Source organism: Pipistrellus kuhlii, unplaced genomic scaffold, assembly GCF_014108245.1.
Source record: "Pipistrellus kuhlii isolate mPipKuh1 unplaced genomic scaffold, mPipKuh1.p scaffold_m20_p_2, whole genome shotgun sequence".
Classification (NCBI taxonomy): Eukaryota; Metazoa; Chordata; class Mammalia; order Chiroptera; family Vespertilionidae; genus Pipistrellus; species Pipistrellus kuhlii.
In genome coordinates this window covers 179,177,730-179,199,420 of record NW_023425515.1, presented here as the reverse complement: position 1 = coordinate 179,199,420, position 21,691 = coordinate 179,177,730, and the positions used below count along the sequence as shown (strand labels likewise).

The following is a 21,691-nucleotide window of genomic DNA, read 5'->3' as shown; positions in this document are numbered from 1 at the left end:
AACCGCAACCAAGGCACATGCCCTTGAGCGGAATCGAACCTGGGACCTTTCAGTCCTCAGGCCGACGCTATATCCACTGAGCCAAACCGGATAGGGCTGGGAACAGCATCTTGAACCATTCTCTCTGTTTTCTTTCTTTCCAGGATTCCAGCTGGTTACTGTTTTGTAGAATTCGCAGATTTGGCCACAGCCGAGAAGTGTTTGCATAAAATTAATGGGAAACCCCTTCCAGGAGCCACACCTGTAAGGACACTTAGATAATGATGATGTTGCCATTTTTATTGTTATCAGTAACCGTCATTTATTGAATCCCTACTATATATTTATATGATCTTATTTGATTCTGTAACAACCCTGAAGAGTAGGCATTGTTACCTGTGACAGCCTGGGAAACTGAAGCTCAGGGAAGTGCGATAAAGCTTGCCCAAAGGCAAAACAGGTAGCGAGTGGCAATGCCAGGATGCAAAAAGAAGATTGGTTGACCCTGAAATCCATTCCCTTTCCACCTTGCACCTCTGCCTCTCTTCATGGAAGACTTGAAACTGGACCTCTGGCCTGAGTGAGAAAGTAGAACAGGCTGCCAGTAGTGAGGACACATTTCAAGAGAGTTACATTTTGCTCTTCCCACAGTTACTTAGCTTCCAGCTGCACCAAGCTGGCACACGGGGGCTCATAGAACCATGGAGCTGGCAGTGCCCCTAGCGGTCATCCGTGCAACCCCCTCACTTTATACAGGAGAAAGCTGAGGCTTAGAGAGGGGGAGATGTTTTGGCAAGGTAATTTATTTCAGTTCTTTTCAAATATTGTTTGGCTCTTAAAACACCTTTCTCTGTTTTAGTTTGTTTGTTTTTAAATTTCCAGGCAAAACGTTTTAAACTGAACTATGCTACTTACGGGAAACAGCCAGATAACAGGTAAGTACCGAGTAGCCCCGACCTAGCTTCAAGCCCCAGGGAATGTCTAGAGAGAGACAAGATGTGTCACCGTGCAGGTCACTACCCAGAGGAGGGTGGGGTTGAGTTTGGCTGCCCTTTGCCCCCTTCCTGAAGGAGGGCACCTTAGGTTATGCTTCATGTTGAGGCCTGTGTCTTCTCTCTTTGGTCTCTTTCTAGCCTTCCACCCCATTCTACAGTGTTGAGGTTTTATTCCATAATAATTGACCTGTTGAAGAAATATTATTATTTTTTTAATATATTTTTTATTAATTTTTCTTACAGAGAGGAAGGGAGAGGGATAGAGAGCCAGAAACATCGAGAGAGAAACATCGACCAGCTGCCTCTTGCACACCCCCTACCGGGGATGCGCCTGCAACCAAGGCACATGCCCTTGACCGGAATCAAATCTGGGACCCTCTACCACTGAGCCAAACCGGTTTTGGCATAGAAATATTATTATTATTTTTAATATTTTTAATTGTTTTTTAGAGAGAGGGAGAGGGATAGAAAGACTGAAACATCGTTGAGAGAGGAAGTCGATTGGCTGCCTCCTGCACAGCCCCCACTGGGGAAGGAGCCCACAACCTGGGCACGTGCTCTGACTGGGAATCGAGCTGGCGACCTCTTGGTTCCTGGGTCTACAACGCTCAACCGCTGAGCCACACCAGCCGGGCACATAGCAGTATAATTTGGTTCGGCATTTCAGGTTGCTATGTGAAAACTTTAAAACAATGTATCAGAATGGTTAGAAAGATTTGTACCCACTGACCTCCATAATTCTGCTTCTCAGAATTTATTCATCGTGTGGGTAAGATTATCCTCAAAGGTATTCATTGAAATATTATGTTTGGTGGGCAAAATTGGGGAAAAACCAAATCTAGTAATAGGGAAGTGGTTTAAATTACAATCCGTTCATTAATGGAAGTGTGATTTATCCATTAATAAGTCATGTTGTAGCAGAATCATGACATGTCAAGATGTTGGCTAAGTTAAAAGTGAAAAAATACTATTTAGAAGGAAAAAGAGCGGTCTTCCACAGAAAAAGTTTGATGACCCTTATTCTAAAAATTGGGAGATTGCATTGAGCTAGGCTTTAAGGTGTTCAGTAGATGATATCCAGTTCTCATTCTCTCTGTTTCACCATTTAAATTAAAAGTATGCAGTGACACCCTGGCTGGTTTGGTTCTCACACTGAAGGACCTCGGGTTCGCTTACTGGTCAAGGGCACGCACCTGCTTGGGGTGTGTGCAGGAGGCAACCAATGGGTGTGTCTCACATTGATGGCTCTTTCTCTCCCCACACCTTCCTTCCATTCTTATCTAAAAGCAATGGAAACATATCCTCAGGTAAGGATTTTTTAAAATGCAATGACTGCAGAGCATCTAGTTTTATATTTTGAGTACCTCTGACCTCAGCCTCCACCTGCACTCCTGTAATCCTTGAGGCCAGACAGGCTTTGTGCAGTGGGTGGATGGAGGACTTGGGTGGAGCAGGGACTACCTCCATACTCCTTCTGCCCGGGACTGCCACGTGGGACAAACTGGGACCTGGTTAAGGACGCACCAGGGGTGTCATGCCCTGAAAAGGCTCAGAAAGGTTTACCTAGAATGGGCCGAAGGAAGTTGTCAGAACAAAGGTCTTGCTGAAGCCGGTTTGGCTCAGTGGTAGAGCATCGGTTTGCGGACTAAAAGGTCCCAGGTTCGATTCCAGTCAAGGGCATGTACGTTGGTTGCGGGCACATCCCTAGGAGGGATGTGCAAGAGGCAGCTGGTTGATGTTTCTCTCTCATTGACGTTTCTAGCTCTCTATCTCTCTCCCTTTCTCTCTGTAAAAAATCAATAAAATATTAAAAATTCAGTCATAATGGGCTTTTTTATTAAAAAAAAAAAAAAAAAAAAAAAGCTGGGACCGGTTTGGCTCAGTGGATAGAGCGTCGGCCTGCGGACTGAAAGGTCCCGAGTTCTATTCCGGGCAAGGGCATGTGCCTTGGTTGCGGGCACATCCCCAATAGGGTGTGTGCAAGAGGCAGCTGATCGATGATTCTCTCTCATCGATGTTTCTAACTCTCTAGCCCTCTCTCTTCCTCTCTGTGAAAAATCAATAAAATATATATTTTTTTTTAAGTATTAAAAAAAAAAAGAACAAAGGTCTTTGTCTCTGAATCTTGTTCTCTCCTCTCAGCCCTGAGTACTCGCTCTTTGTGGGGGACCTGACCCCGGACGTGGATGACGGCATGCTGTATGAATTCTTCGTCAAAGTCTACCCCTCCTGCCGGGGCGGCAAGGTGGTTTTGGACCAGACGGGCGTGTCCAAGTAAGGCTTCCGTGTTACCGGTGCTCGCTGTTGGTGTCAGCATTCTTCTCGTAGGTTCAGGTGTTCCAGAACGGTCATGCGCGTGGTAGTTAGCGCCCAGGTTCTGGAGCCAAACTGCCAGGGTTGGGATTCTGGCTCCAGTACCGGCCAGGCATAAGGAGACAGGTTACCAAACCTCTGGCCCATTTCCTCTCTCTGCAACAGGACTGATGCATGGTGTCTGCGCACAGGGGCAATGTAAGGGTTAAATGATGTAATGTGACTAAAGCAGTAGGAAATGCTGTATAGGTGTTTGTATTTTATTATTTTTACTTTAAAAGTGGAAAAACCTCAAAAAACACTCATTCTTCGGAGTCTGAGAGACTTGGATTTGAATCCTGTTTCTACTATGACTTTGGGCAGATTGGTAAACATTTCTGGATTTTGGTTCCCTCTCCAGTAAATGTGGATACTACATCAAATTGTTGGACTGTCAGTGAGATAATCCTGGAAATATGCTCAGCACAGTGTCTGGGAGAGAGCGTTCATTAGATATTAGCTATCGTTCATCTATTCCCCCTTGGAGAATATGAGTTCAGGAGATCAAGAACCTTGTCTGCTTATGACTACCAAGACCTGGTGCATACAGACAAACTCAGCAAATATTCGCTGCAGAAACTATTACTACTGCTGTTACCGTAATATTCCTAGTAGATTGGGAGGGAAGGAGACTCATCAGTGAAAGTAGAGAGAGAACAGTGAACTGAAAGTGGGCATTCCTCTAGATCTCGGGATCCTCCGTGCTTGAGTCTCACATTGCTCTGCGACACGCCTCCCCAATGGGTGCCGTATAGTTTGATGGATTCTATCCACCCCTTTCAGCCCCTTTTCCATCGTTGGACTGTACCTTCATCCCACTTGTGACCTGTATATCGTGTGTGTTGTTCTTCCTGCAGGGGCTATGGTTTTGTGAAATTCACAGATGAGCTGGAACAGAAGCGAGCCCTGACGGAGTGCCAGGGAGCAGTAGGACTGGGGTCTAAACCAGTGCGGCTGAGCGTGGCGATCCCGAAAGCGTGAGTCCCACACCAACGGGGAAGGGAGAGGCCTCTGGGCGGCCCCACCTGGGTGCGCCTCACCTGTTGTTGGTCAGCACAGCCGGATGGGAGGCTTCAGAGAGATTCATTCTGCTCACGAATAAGGATTGCCTGATGCTCACCAGGCTGTGTGCTGGGTGTTGGAGATGAATGAGCATAATCCTCTGGAGCTTATGGTTGGGGGAGAGCTATGACTGGGAAGACAGATACATCAGACATCGCTGATAGCAGTGCTGGAGAAGTAGTTTGGTACCACTTACATAACGCCCCTGCTCTTTGCCCAGTAGTGCCACTGTTAGACATTGATCCAGAGATTAAGAATTGAACAGAAGGGGGGGAAAAAAGAAAAAAAGAGTTTAACAGAAGGAAAAATTTACACCCAATTTTAAGCTTATTTATATCAATGAAACCTACAAACCTGTGGCTGGCCCATGCTGTGGAAATGGCTGAGGATTAGTGGTCCGAGCACAATATAGCCCAGGGTATACGTCACTGTTGTACCTGCCATGCCAGGCAGAAAGACAACTCCAAGCAGGTGTCTCACTCAGATGTAAGACAACTTTTTCCGCATAGAATCTTCCATCCTTTGGCCAAAGCAGGAATTGTCTATTAAGGGGCAATTTTTGTCCCCCAGCGGCCATTGGCAACACCTGGAGGCAACTTGAATTGTTACAACTCAGAGAGGGTACTGCTGGCATCTAATGAATAGATGCTCTGAACATCCAGTGATGCGCAGGACAACCCCCACAACAAGCATTTACCTGCTCTCCTCCCTCTGCCAAAAGTCAGTCATGCCAAGACTGAGAAACTTTCAAAAGTACGAGATTGGCTGCTTCTTTAGGGTGGAACTTCCAAATGATCATGTTATTATTATTATTTTTTTTTGTCTGTGTGTTTTTTAACATATTTTATTGACTTTTTATAGAGAGGAAGGGACAGGGACAGAGAGTTAGAAACATCGATTGGAGAGAAACATCAACCAGCTGCCTCCTACACACTTCCCACTGGGTATGTGCCTGCAACCAAGGTACGTGCCCTTGACCGGAATTGAACCTGGGACCCCTGAGTCCGCAGGCCAACGCTCTATCCACTGAGTCAAACTGGTTAGGGCATGATGATTTGTTTTTTTAAAGCAGCAAAAGATTTGGAGGTTCCTTATGGCTTGTTCTATTTTTAATACAGAGAAGATCAACTTGAGTGATTTCTCCCCCAAAGTGTTATTTTTTCTAAACTCTATTGTATATATAAAAACATTAAAGAAGCTATTTAAAAGAAAGAAATTTCCTTATTACCCTAAAATGACTAATTATAATTTCTGAGTTTGTTTCCAGGCTCCTCCATAGCTATCCATGACATACACATATACATATACACACTACATGTGAGTCAGTTTACATACTGTAGATTTATTTCTTTGTTCATTTCACAGTAACAGTGCTCTTTTCCCCTAGTTTACTCAGTATACACATTCACTTTTCCATATACTAGTAGTTGCCTAATCATCATATTTTTAACTGCAGGTAATTCTTTTGATTGTATATTCTGACGAAGTCCCTTCTGCAGAGGGTGTATTGTTATATCCTGTTCTTCACTGAATGTTGCTGTCAGTATTTAGTGCCTGTTTCTAGGGAGAGGTCCTCAAGCAGTAGGAACTGAGGGAGATGAGAGTTCCCTTTGAGAGCTCACCTGTAAGACTGAGTGAGTGTGGAGAGACTGCACTTCAGGAACTGGAACCTGCAGGAGGGTGTGGACCCTGGCAGCACCCATGGGAGGGAGCTACGGAGTTTTCGCCTGGCCCTGGGCGGGGAGAGGGAGTCCATGCTGTTTGACATCATCGAGACACCCCGTCAGGAGTGGTCTCAAACTGCTCCGGCTGAGTCCTGCTCCCCACGCAGGCGGCAGTTGTTGAACTTGCCAGGAACTTGGGAAGAGCTCATTCAGACTTGAGCATTTTGTGGTTCCTGTGATGGGGATTTCTATGGTGGCTCAACTCCTGCTTATGACTTGGTTTCTTCTTCAGTTTCACTCTGAGAAAGAATGCGCCAACCATGAGGAGGTCCCACGTCCCACCTCCCACACTTTGTGACTATGTAATTTTCCTCATAAGCCAGCCTTTGCCTCCTGCCGTATTGGTGTGCACCCATGGTAGACTCAGGCCCATGGGGTACAGTGACTCTGGAGGAACATTATCATGTCTTCAGTTACGTTCTTTCATTCCTGTCAGCTGGGACTGCTGGCCACACCTCAGGCCTTTTTCAGAAACCTACTCCCGTGTGCTTTCTTTATGTTTTTGAGAGCAATGGGTCCTTTGCAGACTTGACATTGTCTTTGGTTAGCAGCTGGGGCAGCTGTACAATCAGAGTAAGAGAGCTTTCTGCTGACCCTGGGCCTCCGCCCTGACTGGCAAATGCAGGATGTAGGCCAGCTGCTGTGTGCAATGGTGTGGCGTTAGCGTGGGCCTTGGAGTTCCGTTCGGCTCCAGTTGTGGGCATGGTTTTCAGACTCGGTAGTCTCATCTGTGTAAGGGGAATAATACATAATCGCTCTGTCATAGGATTGTGCAGGACCTAAAACAGGAGACCATCCATGAAAAGTAATGGGCACAGCTCGAGTGCCTACTCCGTAAATGGCAGCTGTGACTACAGGGATGACAATAGGCCACTGGAGCACTTCTCTTAATCTTTTGTGGGGAAGAGGTGATTAGATATTTTGAAGTTTGAAAGCTTTTTGGGTCATCCTCGATCTAGATTCTTTAGCCATGTTTACCCGAGCCGTTATGGGTGGTAAAAAGCAGACCGCACAAGATCTTGAGAGGAGGAGAAAGCCAGTACTGACAAAGTTTGGTAACAGAGAGGAACGTAATCATTGGAAACTCCTATGTTCAGAGCATGGGCCGTGGAGCCAGACTGTCTGGCTTGAATCTCTTAGCTGTGTGGCCTCGGTCAAATTATTGCAACCTCTGTGTACCTCAGTTTCCTCATGTGTAAAATAGGAATAATGTATACTTTCGCAAGAGATTGTTGTGGGGGTTAAATGAAGTTAATCTGTGTAAAGTGCTTAGAAAAGTCCTTGTTCAGTTAGTGTCACAGGAATGTTTGCTCACATTTGTTTGTTTTTGGTTCTTTCTTCACAGTAGTCGTGTGAAGCCCGTGGAATACAGTCAGATGTACAGTTACAGCTACAACCAGTATTACCAGCAGTACCAGAACTACTATGCTCAGTGGGGCTATGACCAGAATACAGGCAGCTACAGCTACAGTTACCCCCAGTACGGCTATACCCAGAGCACCATGCAGGTAACCATGATTTGGCAAGTCTGCTCTCACCCTTTAGAGACATGGGTCATTCTCCAGGATGGGATGGATAAGGACGGGGGCTTGGGCTTCAGGGGAAAAAAAAGCTGGGGTTGGGGTGCGGGAGATGGAGCCACCTAGTTGCTCTTATTAAAAATAAGCCATCCTTGTTATGGCCAGGATCCTCACCCAGCCTCTCTGTCTCTTGACAGACATATGAAGAAGTTGGAGATGATGCTTTGGAAGGTAAGAAAGGAGCCCATCACTCATTCCCCCTGTCAGCCATAATGAAGTGATTGCTTTGTGGCTGGCACTGTGCCTTCAGCTAGATGCTGAAGGAATGCGTGATGAGTCCTGCCTAGAGGAACGTTTATTCTAATGAAGTATAATAACTGCAGTAAGAAGTGTGTGTGTCAGCCTAGGCCAGGTAACTAAGTTGGTTAGATCATCGTCTGGATATGCAGGTTTAATCCCTGGTCAGGGCACATACAAGAATCAATGAGTGGCCCTGGCCAGTGTGGCTCAGGTGGTGGGACATCGTCCTATGCACCAAAAGGTTGCTGGTTTGATTCCCGGTGGGAGGCATGGAGGAGGCAGCTGATCAATGCTTCCTTCTCCCATCGATGTTTCTCTCTCTATATCCTTCCTTCCTCCCTCTAAAAATCAATTAAAAATATTTTAATCAATCAATAACAAATAAGGTCAGAAGCAAAACTTTAAAAAAAAAGTCACTGATTGCAGATGTTAATCACATCTACAAAATAACATCATAGCAACATTAGACCAAACAATTGGACATCATAGCCTAGCCAGGTTTACACGTAAAATTCAACTATCACACTGTTAATAAATACAAATTAGAATATACCATGTTTCTATAAAAGTTCTTACTATGTTTATATGTTTTAAATCAGTAATTTTACTTGAAAGATTTTATCCCCAATGATAATCGTCAGTACAGATAAATATCCAATACATGATTTGTTAAACAAAATGTATGTTTTAGATGTGTGATTCAATTTTGATACATTGCAAAATTATCACTGCACTAAATCTAGTTAAGTCACCTTATAGAGGGTGGGGCAAATTTAGGCTCACAGTCGTTCATATGGGAAGCAATACAGCAGTTAATAAATAAGAATACAAGCCCTGGCCAGTGTGGCTCAGTAGGTTGGGGGGTTGTCCTGTGGGTTGCAGGTTTGATTCCAGGTAAGGGCACATGCCCACGTTGTAGGCTTGACGCCCCCAGTGTGGGGCTTGCAGGAGACAGCCAATCAATGTTTCTCTCCTTTCCTCTCTCTAAATATCAAAAAATAGTATTCTTTCAAAAAATAGTAACAAAAAATAATAAGAATAAACTTTTGCATACTCACAACTGTAAACCTACTTTTGCCCCAGCCTGTATGATTATAGGTGACCCAGCACCATTTGTTGAAAAACTGTTCTTTACCCTTTGAATTGTTTTTGGTACTCTTGTTGAAAAGCAGTTTACTATAAATGTATAGGTTTAGTTTGGGGCCCTTAACCCTGGTCAATTGATCCATATATTTATCCTTAAACTACTGCTGGTCTTTCTTAATGTAGCTTTGCAGTAAGTTTTGAAATGGGGAAGCATAAGTCCTTGAACTTTGTTCTTTTTAAAGATTGTTTTGGCTAGTCTGGATTCCTTGCATTTCCATAGAAATTTTATGATCAGTTTGTCATTTTCTGCAAAACAAACAAAAAACATCTGCAGCTATAGATCAATTTGGAGAATTTTTCCATCTTTATAAAATCATCTTTCAATCCAAGTACATGAGATGTCTTTCTGTTTATTAGGTATTCTTTTAATTTTCCAGTTAGTTTTTAAATGTGTTTTAATTAATGTGTGTGTGCATTTTAAACCAACGCAGACTAAAAATATAAAATGTTATCATAGTAAATATTATTTTGAACTTTATTGTGAAAGATAACACATACAGGGAAGAGTGCATAAAGCAGCCCTGGCCGCTGTGGCTCGTTTGGCTGAGCATCGTCCTGTGCGCCAAAAGGTTGCTGGTTCGATTCTTGGTCAGGGCACATGCCCAGGTTTTGGGTTTGGTTCCGTCGGGGTGCCTTGTACGGAAGCAGCCAATCAATGTTTCTCTCTCTCCCTCTCCCTTCCTCTCTAAAACCAATAAAAACATAGTTAAAAAAAAAAAAGAAAAGTACTTAAAGCAATTTATCTAAGAACTCTCAGAAATATTGTGGCAAAAATAGAATATACATCTGTCTTTTTATTTAAAGCTTATTTTTTATGAAGCAAAAAAGCATAATCATTCTATAGAGTTTAGACTCTTCTGACAGATTACAACCACCTCTAAAAGAGATAATCAAAATTTGTTTTACCACACTCAGAATAGTTTTCACGCAATCATTATATTTACTTCTTCTTGCTGTGTATAGACTCTAGTGCATGTTTGATGCTTCATACATACCTAAGTGAATGCTGACTGAATGAATGAATGCTAATAAATGTTAAAAGCATAATATGTATCTGAGGAAAAGCAAACAATGCTAGAAAGAACTTATACAAAATAGGTACGTGAAAGTATGTTATATTCCTTCAATGAACTTTTCTATTACCGTAAAGAAATTTTCTATTACCGTACTCTCAAATTGAATGTGTGCTCACCACTCCCTCTTACCATACACTAAGTGAAATCTTTCATCATCTTGTTATTGTATTTTATCAATAGCATTAAAATAGTCTTTCTTTCCAGCCAGCAGTTTTTTATTAACTCGTGCTTGTTGGTAAAATAAATATCTGAAGTAAAAAAAAAAAAAGAAAGAAAAGTACATAAAGCAAACGTATAGTTTAGCATGTGATCATAAAGCAATTGCCCATGAGACCCGAATTCCAGTGAAGTAGAATATTACCAGCCTCCAGAAGCCATTCTTCCCCCAATCACAACCCACAACTTCTTGTAGTAACCATTCCCCCCCCCCTTTTTTTTTTTTTTTAGTTTTATTACCTAGGTATCACTAAATAATATGGTTTTGTTTTGCATTTTCGGCTTTGTATAATACAGTCAGACTGAATGTACTACTGTCTTCTTTCAATACTCATGCAAGTTTAGGCTCAAGTTGTATGCAGCCAAGGTCCTTTTTTTTCTTTTAGTGTTTTTTTACTGATTTTAGAAACATTGATGTGAGAAACTTCAATGGGTTGCCTTCCGTACGCACCCTAACCAGGGATCGAACACACAACCTGGGGAGGTACTCCAACTGGAAATCTAACTGGCAGCCTTTCAGTGCGTAAGACAATACTCAGCTGAGCCACATGGGCCAGGGCCAGGTTCATTTTCAATGGCATATAATATTCTTTTAAGACTAGTGCTTTGGACTTGTAAATTCGGATCAGTTTCCAAGCTCAAAATTGAAATAACCGCACCAGAAAGTCCAGGGCACGTGATACCGGTGTTGCTTCTAATAAATGTGGACTATTATTTGAGTAGTAACTACACCTTACATTATCCTGTCTTCAGTCTCCCAGGAACCCTGCAAGGCAGTGATCAGCCCCTGAGTTGGGAGGGAACTCTGGCAGACGGGGAACTTGCCCTAGGGAACAGAGGTCTTGGTCTCATGGCCTTGTGGCTCCAGAGTACTTTCTTCCCTTCGTGCTCCCTAAGTTCATGCTCGGTTCTGTTCCAGACCCCACGCCACAGCTGGATGTGACCGAGGCCAACAAGGAGTTCATGGAGCAGAGCGAGGAGCTGTACGACGCGCTGATGGACTGCCACTGGCAGCCCCTGGACACGGTGTCTTCGGAGATCCCTGCTGTGATGTAGCTACGACAGAGGACAACCCAGAATGGAGGACTGAGGGAGAAAGACTTCTTTAAAAACAATTCAAGAACTTTCACCTTTTGGGAAATGTTTTGTACGATTTTAATAATTAAATTTCCTAAGATTATGAGTATTACTGCAACACTACCGCCTTTATTTGATATAGCCAATTGGGCTGGAAAACAAAGGGACCAACTGAAGAGGGTTGAACAAGGTTCCCATCCATCTTCAAACAATTTTCACTTATCTAGTAGTTATCTACACTCCTGGAGATAACAATTTGGAATCACTTTTTATGGTTTTAAAAATTTAGAACAGCGGGAAGAGGAAGAAACTTTGGTTACCTCCTGTTCTGGTCTGAACCCCTAACCTAGGCATGTGCCCTGACTGGGAACTGAACCTGTGACATGGGATGACACTCAACCACGCCAGACAGGAATTACTAACCAAAGTAGAATTGCAAACCATATGAATCAGTGTAGCCAGAGACCTTTCTCAGATGACATCTAAATCCTTAAGTTCTCTGGGATCAGAATATATGGATTACCTGCTATATATTAAATGAGCATTCCTGCCTGCCATTTAAGCACCACCAACATTGGTTTCAAATGTGGCCACTTAGTCGAATTTGGGGGGGAGGGGGCTGCATCTGCCTAGTCCAGGGTATAAAAGTAATGGGAGTTAGCTAAAATGCATCAGACCTACATCCAAATGAATCAGGAAAGCCCCCTTTCCAACTTCATGTCATGTGGTACCTGAGAAGTCTGGGTCTATGCTAGAAATCTTCAGATTTTAGTTTTGTGAGTAATTTGGGGGATGGCAAATTGGGGGAGATAAATTTTCAAGTTCAAGTGCCTATCCCACAAAAAGCCTTCAAAGATCCAATCTAGGCTTAGCAAAGTGGAAGTATATCTAATTGCAATTATGGAACAGATCATATTGGCCTTTCTGATGTCAGACTTTTTTATATTAAGAAAAAAACTATGAATTAACTTGGGTTTTTATTTAGATAGGAAAAAAAACATCAGAATTTTGAGTGACAAAGAAAATGACATACTTCCAAGTTCTTGTTGGTTACTTGTATACCAGCATTCAAAAACTCATCAGTCGTTTCCATCTAAAATAACCTGTTGGAAAGTCCCCTGGGGCTGAGCCCAAAGAAAAAAGCGGACAACTTCATTACATCACGAATTTATTAAGGGAATGCAGCACAAGACAACCCATGCTGCAGGGCAGGATGAATAAGGAACCTGCCCCACAATAAGGGGGGACAAAAGGCCTATTTCAAAAACCAGCAGTCCTTGGAGCATGGAGGAGCTGAGATGTAAGTAGAACAGTCCCATCACCTTCACACAGTTGTCTTTAGCTTCCTTCTTACCATAGAGCTCTCCTGTAAGGAAGTATGAGCCAGTGTTAGTACCACCCCAATCAATCAATAAATGCCACCCAGGCTGTTTCCTAAGAGCTGGTCTCAGTCCCATATCCGCATTTATCATCCAGAGATGTCCACTCAGATTAGGTTTCATCACAGACCAGTCACCCTAAAAGTAAAACCCAACTAGATGGCATGACTTGTTTATAACCAATTTATAGTACACTATCCCTGGTGAGGGGGATAAGATTGTGATTTAAGGTTATCCCAAATGAGATATTCACAGCAACCCAAACGGACCAAACCATTCTTCTGTAAACATTTATTTCTGTTCCCTGGCCATGAATAGCTAATAAATACAGCACAGAAGGCAGGCCACATGTAAGAGATGTCTGGTGGCCATTCAACTTACCCAACCCTGTAGATCACATGTGTCAAACACAAGGCCCGCGAGCCAAATCTGTCCCGCCAGGCCTTGCAATGTGGCCCGCACCGCGCTGTCATCACTGCACTCCGCTGCGTTTCCATCCCAATGACAGTTTATGACTGTTCAGTAAACCATTCGGCCCGCGATTTAGGCTGGATTTTAGATTTTGGCCCCTTCTCTGATTGAGTTCGACACCCCTACTGTAGATCCTTAATTACAGATAAAGACAGTTTCCTGGTAACAGATCAAAAAACAAAGATGACACTTTTAAGACAGTACACCAACTGCCCAGATTCACATCCATCCTCCCTCCCTTTATCTCATTTCACAGGAAAGGACGAAACAAGTTCAAAGCGAATTCAACCTTGTCTGAAACTGGCCCACAGGTTACAAGCACCATGAGGCCAGCCTCACTGTTACTCTTCCTCCTCTACGACCACCAAGATCGGTGTTCAGATCCGATGGGAAAGGGAACCGGAGGGTCAGGTTGTTTACAACATCTAACTTTACCTTATTCTAAAGCACAGGAGCAGCAACAGGCTGGTATTCTCAGTGATGTCATTATCAGACGCTCCAAGAAACAGGGAGGCAATCTGCAAGAAAAAGGTGTGAAAGCTCTAAATCAGAAAGTTGATTCAGTACATCCACCTGCACGGACCCACGCCCAGGTGCGGAGATATAGGAAAGGCGAGTGGCAGCTGCAGGCACGATGCTCACCTGCACTGTCAAAGTCTCTCCAGGTTGCTCTCGCATGCAGTTGGAGAGCCTATGGCTACAGCCAGCCACAGCCCTTGGGAACATGCTGCCCCGACCCACCAGGCAGCTCTCAAATGAAGCCTCACAAGAAACCTACCAGGTCCTGCAGTGGTTGCGTCCATCACTGTCATGACTCCAGAGTGCTCACCCGGCAGAATCAACTTGAAGCATCCCGCAAGCTTCATCTGGCACCGCGAAGACAAGAACAGAAACTGTCATGAATGATCTTTCTTGGTCTGGAGAATCATATACGTTTTACTGTCCTTTGATCCTGGTATTAACGCCTTTAACTCCCGAGGGCAATGACCTAAAGCATGGCCAAGACCTGTGCTGCTTGCCACTGGGTTTCCCCATATTGATGTCTAAGCCCCCCATACTAGTTTGGTGGGCCTCAACAAGCTACTTCCCAAAAGCCTTATTGTGTTCATTCTATAGGCAAGTCCCTATCACAGCAACATTCAACCTTTCCATCTCATGGCACAGACTAAACCATCTAAGGGTAGAGAGATCAGTGCCCCGGTATTGCATCGTCTTAAAAATTCGTGACACACCGGTTGGAAATCGCTGCACACTACCAACATTTCTGCTGGCCTCTGGAGACATGCCAACTTGAATAAGGACCCGTTTATGTGAGAAACAGCAGATACAACAATGAGAATTGTCTTTTCCTGAAATGTTGCAGATCAGTTACAGCAAACGGAACGGCGACCGTCAAGGAAAACTGTCACTCTGGGCTCCTTTTTGACCGCAGCAGCTACGCGGAAGCAGCTGCAGCTTCGATAAGGGCCACTGCGTCGCACAGGTCAACCCCAGCCGCGGCCCAGCCCCAAGGCCACCAGGCCCGGCCCTGAGCATCATTCCTGCCCACCGGAACCCAGCGTCCAGAGGCCGGAAACAGCCGCCCTTGTAGTCCTCCTTACCACTCAGAACGTGAATGACTAAGTCTATAGCCCACCCCCCAGAACACGTGGCCTCCGTAACGTGTGCGGTGCAGCCATGCAATCTGAAGTCCCTTGATCCAAGTCACGCAGCAGATTCAGGTTCAATTCAAAGTCTGGCTGGCACCACGCGACTCCCCCAAATTAAAACACTGAAGACCCCGCGCGCCCGGCTGCCTGCCCGCGTCCTCACCTGTCACGCCGGAGCGCAGAGCCGCGCGGCCTCCGGCGGGCGAAGGGCGGCTCCGCTCGGGCCTCGGCCCCGCTCCCCGCGCATGCGGCCTACGCGTCCCGAAGGCCCTCGGCCCAGCAGGCGGGGAGGCCGGCTCCTCCAGTCCGCACCTGCCATCCTGCAGCCTCGGAGGCAGCGCAGTGAGTGCGGGGCCGCTGGCGACCGGACTGAGGAGCGAAGGGTGGGAAAGGGGAGGAAGGCGTGGGTGGCAGCAGGCGAGCTGCCCTTAGCACGAGTGACCCGCATCGCGGCGGCCGGGAGAAAGGACGGGTGGGCTCCGGGCGGGAGTATATATAGGCCCCGCCTCTCGCGGCTGCGTCTGACGATTAGAGCAGCGCGCCGCGCCGGCCGCCGGGAGTTGTAGTCCGACGGCCTTCCGGGGCGGGGCGCCGGCTCCCCATCCCAGGAGCGTGAGGCGCGGAGACCTTTCCGCAGGGGATGGAGGAACCCGGTAAACGGTGTATTCAGAGGCCAAGGAGGCTTGTTCGCCGTCTTTCCACACTCACTGCACGCCCTGCACCGGGCGCCGGGCTACTGTGCCCTCGAGTTCAGTCCGGAGACTTTCAAAGCTAGGGTTCCGCTGGCACCGCCGTGGGCTGGAGGAGGAGCCGCGGCCGGGCGGGCTGCGGGCAGGGGCGCTGTGAGGTCTGGGAGAGGGGTCTCGGAGGGGGCGTCTTAAGAAGAGTGATGGAGCCGAAACCGGTTCGGCTCAGCGGATAGAGCTTAGACTGAAGGTCCTGGTTCCATTCCAGTGGAGGGCGCATGCCCGCTTTTGGGGCTCGGTTTTTAGTAAAGGGCGTGCAGGAGTCAGCGGATCAATGTTCTCTCGCAATCTCTCTCCCTTTCCTTTCCTGTCTGAAATCAATAAAAATATTTTTTAAGAAAAAGAAGAGGCTTCTGGAAGATACTGAACATAAACTGTGCACCTATGGATGAGGACAATGGGGTGTGTGGAAAGGGCAGAGGGTGGGATGGGAACCTGGTGGAGGGGAGCAATGGAGGAGAAAAAAATGATCATTTGTAATAATATGAACAGTAAAGATTTATTTTAAAAAATAAAAAAAGAAGAGGCAATTTATTGCTGATATGATGAAAGCATTATTTGCTCAAGGCTTGTCTCTTCCGCTAATCGCATATATAATAATAAAAGCCTAATACCTGTTTGCAAATTGTCCCCTCCACCAAGTTGGACTGCTTGCTATGACGTGTGCTGACCACCAGGGGGCGGCATGGAACATGGTGGTTTTTGGCAATCCAGTGCTGGCACCCCTGATGTGTATGGCAGATGCCTGGCTCCTAGGCATACCGAGGGAGCTGGGCGGGGCCCAATGACTCCTGCAGAGGGACACGTGGGGGCCCAGGTGCTGCCCAGGGCCCAGGGGTCAGCTGGGACCTGCCCTTCCTCGCCAGATGCTCGTGCTTTGATCACCAGCCAGGCGGAGGGACCGCACCCATGTAACAAATTTCCTGTACCGGGCGGGCCTCTAGTAGATAAATAATTTCTCTGAGTGCTTACTAAGTAATTATACTCAATTGTCTTGGCGACTTTTCATAACCCTATGTATAGATATCATAATTATGCCCTTTTATAGATGAGGAAACAGGGCTGTATCACACAGCCAGCAATTGAAGTAAGGACTGGAATCTGGGAGCCCACTCCAGAGACCACAGTCACAATCACTGTGTCCTTTGCATATTTTGTCCTTTGAATGAATAAGCGTCAATATACAAACAAATAGTAACTGTAAAGAATTAAGCATCTTTTCCTAGCTGCTTTGGCTCTGGTTAGAGTGTAGGCCTGCGGATTGAAGGGTCCTGGGTTCGATTTCTACCTCTCCCTCTCTGAAATTAATAAAAAATATAATATTTTTTAAAAATATATATTTATTGATTTTTTACAGAGAGGAAGGGAGAGGGATAGAGTTAGAAACATCGATGAGAGAGAAACATTGACCAGTTGCCACTGGGATGTGCCCTAAACAAAGGTACATGCCCTTGACCGGAATCGAACCTGGGACTCTTGAGTCTGCAGGCCGACGCTTTATCCACTGAGCCAAACCGGTTTTGGCAAAAAAATATATATATATATTAATTTTTTAAAAAAGAATTAAGGACCTATTCTGGGCTTAATCTATTCATTAATTTTTTAAAAAATATAATAAACTCGACAAGGACCCGGCGTAGATCCAAAGCAGGAGTCAAAACAGCATCTTCCTGTTTTCTACTAGCTCCCGTTTTCTTACAGAGGAGGAAGAAGCAGGCACCTCCAGGTAGTGATGGCTCTCCAGAAGACCCTTTCACTGCTTCTGCTCTTGCTGCTGACCCTGCTGGGGCTGAGGCTGGTGAAGCTCTTCTATGGGGAGACCCCATATGAAAAATTCCAGCGGCAACATGTGGACTCTGAAGAGTCAGGTGACACCGACTTGTACTGCAACACGATGATGGAAAAACGGGGGATGACTTCAGGTCATTGCAAGGATTTCAACACCTTCATCCATGAAAACATCAGGACCATTAACAACATCTGCAAGAACCCCCATATCCGGTGCAAGAGGGGCACGATGAACTGCCATGAGGGTGTAGTAAAAGTCACAGACTGCAAACATACACATTTCAAGGCCCCTTACTCCTCAGACAGGGTGATTATGGAACGTTACCAGCCCCCCACATGCAATTATCAGGCCTGGGCCAGCACTAGGCGTGTGGTCATTGCCTGTGAGGATAACCCCCTGGTGCCTGTGCACTTGGACAGTTAAATGCTACCCTGCAGGGGTATTTACTAAAAACAATTCTCACACCGAAATTGGTTTGGCTCAGTGGATAGAGCGTCTGCCTACAGACTGAAAGGTCCCAGGTTCCATTCCGGTCAAGGGCATGTACCTTGGTTGTGGGCACATCCCCAGTGGGGGGTGTGCAGGAGGCAGCTGATCGATGTTAATGAAATAAGACATTAAGAATATGCATCTCAGGTAAAAACTGCTGTTTGAATTTTAACCCTGCTATTCTGGCTTCTGCACTCGCTTACTTGCTTAAACCATAGGGTAGTTGCCTCAGCTTCCAGACTGAGACCTGGAGGCTAAGGCAGTTTTCCTGTGCCTGTGGACCGGGACCACAGGAGATGGATTCCCACTGACTCAGTAGCTTCAGGAGTAGAAAATGTAGATAAAGTTTAGAGATTAACCACTCAGCTCTGCTTCTGTGCTATCTGCTATCACAAGATAGGGCCACATTCCAACGTGCAGCAGGATGTGGCTGGGAATGACCGTGTGGGCTGTTCCCAGCCTTTAGAATTTAGAATTTAGAACAAAGGAAAATTTCTGTGGTTTGGACCTTTGAAAACCTGGAACAGTGCGGTCATGAGTGTGGCCACCTGCATGTGGTGCTCTGGCGGCCGTCCTGGCCAGTTCAGTAAGTCCTTGCCTGTTTTTTTTTAATCAATCATCAGCCTCCAGTGGTCTTATTTTGAACCCAGGCTTCGACCCCACAACAGTTTCTCTCTCATCGATGTTTCTAACTCTCTATCCCTCTCTCTTCCTCTCTGTAAAAAAATCAATAAAATATATTTTAAAAGAAGAAGAAGAAGGAGAAAAAGAAGAAGAAGAAGAACCTGAAATCAGCTGCTGCTCATGGGTAGGAGACCACTTTACCACCGTGACCCAGCTGGTATGTGAGGTTAGGGACAGCGATGCCAAAGAAACATCGTTAGTCCAGAGATCCCACAGCCTGATATGCCTATCTGTACGTCCAGATGCTAAACGTTTACAGAGTGGAGAGTAGGAGATACAATTCAATACTTTATTTCCTGTCAAGGTTGACTTAAGACTGCCAGAGTCAATTCCCATACTCTGATTGTGTGGTCCCAGGATGCACTGCAGATCTCAGCACCTGACCACAGAACCGGGAAGTTGCTTCTTTATGACCAGACAGGGTCACCAGGGCGTCCTTGTTAGTCCCAATTGCTCTGTTTTCTGTTTCTCTTTTGGTTCATTCCCCATGGATTCCTCCATCTCATCTTCTTCATCTTTGGGACCGTAGACCAGATCTTTAGCATCTTATCCCAGGAGCCATGAGAAAATGTAGTTCCTGTGCCGTCGACAGCAATGGAGTCCACACTCCCAGCGTGGCCTCTGCAGCTGTGCAGGGCTTTCACCTTGTTTTGCTCCTCATTCCACTCCCGAAAGAGGATAGTCAGTCCATCAAGGCACTCAGCAGTAGGCAAGACAAGCTGTCTTTATTCATATCTTTTATGACGTCTGTATGTCCCACTATCGTCATTATCAACTTTCCTTCCAAGGACCAGATCCGAGAAGCCTTATCATAAGAACCAGTCAAGATCCATTCCTCTACCCCTTGGATTGAGCTGATCAAGTCATCATGGAATAAGCATTGCCCTGTCTGAGGGGCAGTGTCCTTCTCCACGTATTCTACTACCACAACCTCTTCCGGTGAGAAGTTTTCCAGTTCCATATGCTTGAGCAAGGGCGTTTGTAGAAACTGGCCCTTGACAAGGGAATCAAACTCCACATGTTTGTGGGCCTCATTTTTAGCCTCCAGCAACTTATCAATGATGTTACTAAGGTCAGCAACCTCAGAAGCAACAAGGATTGAGAAGGGAACATTATCGACTGCATAGTTATTCTTGTTGGTGAAGAAGAGTGCCTGGCGCTTGCCCACAGAAACGAGTGGGGTAACAGTGAGACAAGCCCCTCTTCAGAGCTCTGGCCCAAGCACTCTGTCAAGATAATTTGTGAGCACTCACCTCTAGCTTCACGTTTTATTTTTTATTTTATTTTTAAAATATATTTTATTGATTTTTTACATAGAGGAAGGGAGAGAGATAGAGAGCTAGAAACTTCGATGAGAGAGAAACATCGACCAGCTGCCTCTTGCACACCCCCTACTGGGGATGTGCCCGCCACCCAGGTACATGCCCTTGATCAGAATCGAACCTGGGATCTTTCAGTCCGCAGACCGACACTCTACCACTGAGCCAAACCGGTTTCAGCTAGCTTCACGTTTTAAATCCAGATCTATTCATTAATTTTTATTCATACATGTATTGTGGGGTCGAGTCCTGGGTTCAAAATAAGACCACCAGAGGCTGATGATTGATTAAAAAAAGCAGGCAAGGATTTATTGAACTGGCCAGGACGGCCGCCAGAGCACCACATGCAGGTGGAGTCCACACGACTGCATTGTTCCAGGTGTAGGCAGTCCTTTTAAAAGTCTAAACCACAAAAATTTCATTTGTTCCAAATTCTAAAGGCTGGGAACAGCCCACAGGGTCGTTTCCCAGGCACATCCTGCTGGACGTTGGAATGTGGCCCTATCTTGCGATAGCAGATAGTACAGAAGCAGAGCTGAGTGGTTAATCTCTAAACATTATCTACAGTTTCAACTCCTGGAGCTACTGAGTCAGTGGGAATCCATCTCCTGTGGTCCCGGTCCACAGGCACAGGAAAACTGCCTTAGCCTCCAGGTCTCAGTCTGGAAGCTGAGGCAACTACCCTATTGTTTAAGCAAGTAAGCGAGTGCAGAAGCCAGAATAGCAGGGTTAAAATTCAAACAGCAGTTTTTAACCCAAGTATGGTTGCTACCATACTTCACATGCACTTTACAAAGTAGGCATTTCTGTTTTTCCCAGTTTATGGAGAAGGCAACAGACTAAGAGGGCAGGAAGCTTCCTGATGACTTCAAATGTGTTTCTCCAGCCAAAACCGGTTTGGCTCAGTGGATAGAATGTCAGCCTGTGGACTGAAAGGTCCCAGGTTCGATTCTGGTCAAGGACATGTACGGTGGTTGTGGGCACATCCCCAGTGGGGGGTGTGCAGGAGGAAGCTGATCGATGTTTCTCTCTCATCGATGTTTCTAGCTCTCTATCCCTCTCTCTTCCTCTCTGTGAAAAATCAATAAAAGATTAAAAAAAAAAAAAAAGAAGTAAGCAAGAGCCCCAGCCAATTTGTCTCAGTGGACAGAGCATTCGCCCTGGGACTGAAAGGTCCGGGTTTGATTCCAGTCAAGGGCATGTACCTTGGTTTCAGGCTCCATCCTCAGTCCTGCTGGGGCGAATGTGGAAGGCAACCAATCAACATGTCTCTCTCACATCAATGTTTCTCTTTATCTCTTCTTCTCCCTTTCACTCTCTAAAAATCAATGGAAAAACATCCTCAGGTGAGGATTAACAAAAACAAACAAATAAATATAAGCAAGAAAACATATTTTTAAATATATATTTTATTTTTATTGATTTCAGAGAGGAAGGGAGAGGAAGAGAGAGATAAAAACATCAATGATGAAAATCATTGATTGACTGCCTTCTGCATGCCTCCCTACATGGGATCCAGCCTGCAACCTGGGCTTGTGAATTGAATCGGTGACTCTTGGTTCAAGCCACACGGATGAGGCAGCAAGAAAACATTTATATCATGTAATCTGCCTGCCTCCAAATCATTGACCTCTGAACACATTTGACACAAAAGCTTACGTCCTCAGGCTGGCCTCTGAAGCCCTTACAGTTTGCTTCCTCCTCCTCCTCTCTGCCAT

At 45.6% G+C, this 21,691-nt stretch overlaps 2 protein-coding genes, 1 long non-coding RNA gene, 4 other non-coding genes and 1 pseudogene across 12 annotated transcripts in view; 2 read left to right on the top strand and 6 right to left on the bottom strand.

Annotated features, from left to right (window-relative positions):
• Nucleotides 1-12,970, top strand: part of LOC118722825 (tRNA selenocysteine 1 associated protein 1) — an 18,056-nt gene extending 5,086 nt beyond the window's left edge. The window contains exons 3-9 of one of the 5 annotated variants that reach the window (XM_036444839.2): nucleotides 144-243; nucleotides 862-914; nucleotides 3,117-3,248; nucleotides 4,184-4,303; nucleotides 7,461-7,620; nucleotides 7,830-7,863; nucleotides 11,290-12,970. In XM_036444839.2, the coding sequence (XP_036300732.1) occupies nucleotides 144-243; nucleotides 862-914; nucleotides 3,117-3,248; nucleotides 4,184-4,303; nucleotides 7,461-7,620; nucleotides 7,830-7,863; nucleotides 11,290-11,426 (736 nt within the window). In that variant the 3' untranslated portion in view covers nucleotides 11,427-12,970. Of the gene's footprint in view, nucleotides 1-143; nucleotides 244-861; nucleotides 915-3,116; nucleotides 3,249-4,183; nucleotides 4,304-7,457; nucleotides 7,621-7,829; nucleotides 7,864-11,289 lie in introns of all 5 variants that reach the window. The other 4 variants (XM_036444838.2, XM_036444843.2, XM_036444842.2 and 1 more) reach the window with 4 other exon arrangements.
• The window catches only part of LOC118722828 (ribonuclease 4-like), a 20,802-nt gene extending 2,883 nt beyond the window's left edge, over nucleotides 1-17,919 (top strand). Inside the window, exons 2-3 of one of the 2 annotated variants that reach the window (XM_036444851.2) lie at nucleotides 363-370; nucleotides 17,406-17,919. In XM_036444851.2, the coding sequence (XP_036300744.1) occupies nucleotides 17,425-17,904 (480 nt within the window). In that variant the 5' untranslated portion in view covers nucleotides 363-370; nucleotides 17,406-17,424 and the 3' untranslated portion in view covers nucleotides 17,905-17,919. Of the gene's footprint in view, nucleotides 1-362; nucleotides 371-17,325 lie in introns of those variants that run through there. The other variant, XM_045584950.1, reaches the window with a different exon arrangement.
• LOC118722831 lies at nucleotides 12,603-15,091 on the bottom strand. Its single transcript, XR_004989138.2, has 5 exons — nucleotides 13,940-15,091; nucleotides 13,733-13,815; nucleotides 13,424-13,468; nucleotides 13,208-13,213; nucleotides 12,603-12,813 (listed from the first exon to the last, which is right to left on the bottom strand). It is a non-coding gene; the product is annotated as an uncharacterized LOC118722831 (long non-coding RNA).
• Nucleotides 12,887-12,960, bottom strand: LOC118725179. The gene has a single exon (XR_004989910.1). It is a non-coding gene; the product is annotated as a small nucleolar RNA SNORD99 (small nucleolar RNA).
• Nucleotides 13,586-13,705, bottom strand: LOC118725142. Its single transcript, XR_004989883.1, has one exon. It is a non-coding gene; the product is annotated as a small nucleolar RNA SNORA61 (small nucleolar RNA).
• LOC118725127 lies at nucleotides 13,897-14,027 on the bottom strand. Its single transcript, XR_004989868.1, has one exon. It is a non-coding gene; the product is annotated as a small nucleolar RNA SNORA44 (small nucleolar RNA).
• Nucleotides 14,635-14,769, bottom strand: LOC118725097. The gene has a single exon (XR_004989844.1). It is a non-coding gene; the product is annotated as a small nucleolar RNA SNORA16B/SNORA16A family (small nucleolar RNA).
• LOC118723144 lies at nucleotides 17,908-21,691 on the bottom strand (annotated as a pseudogene).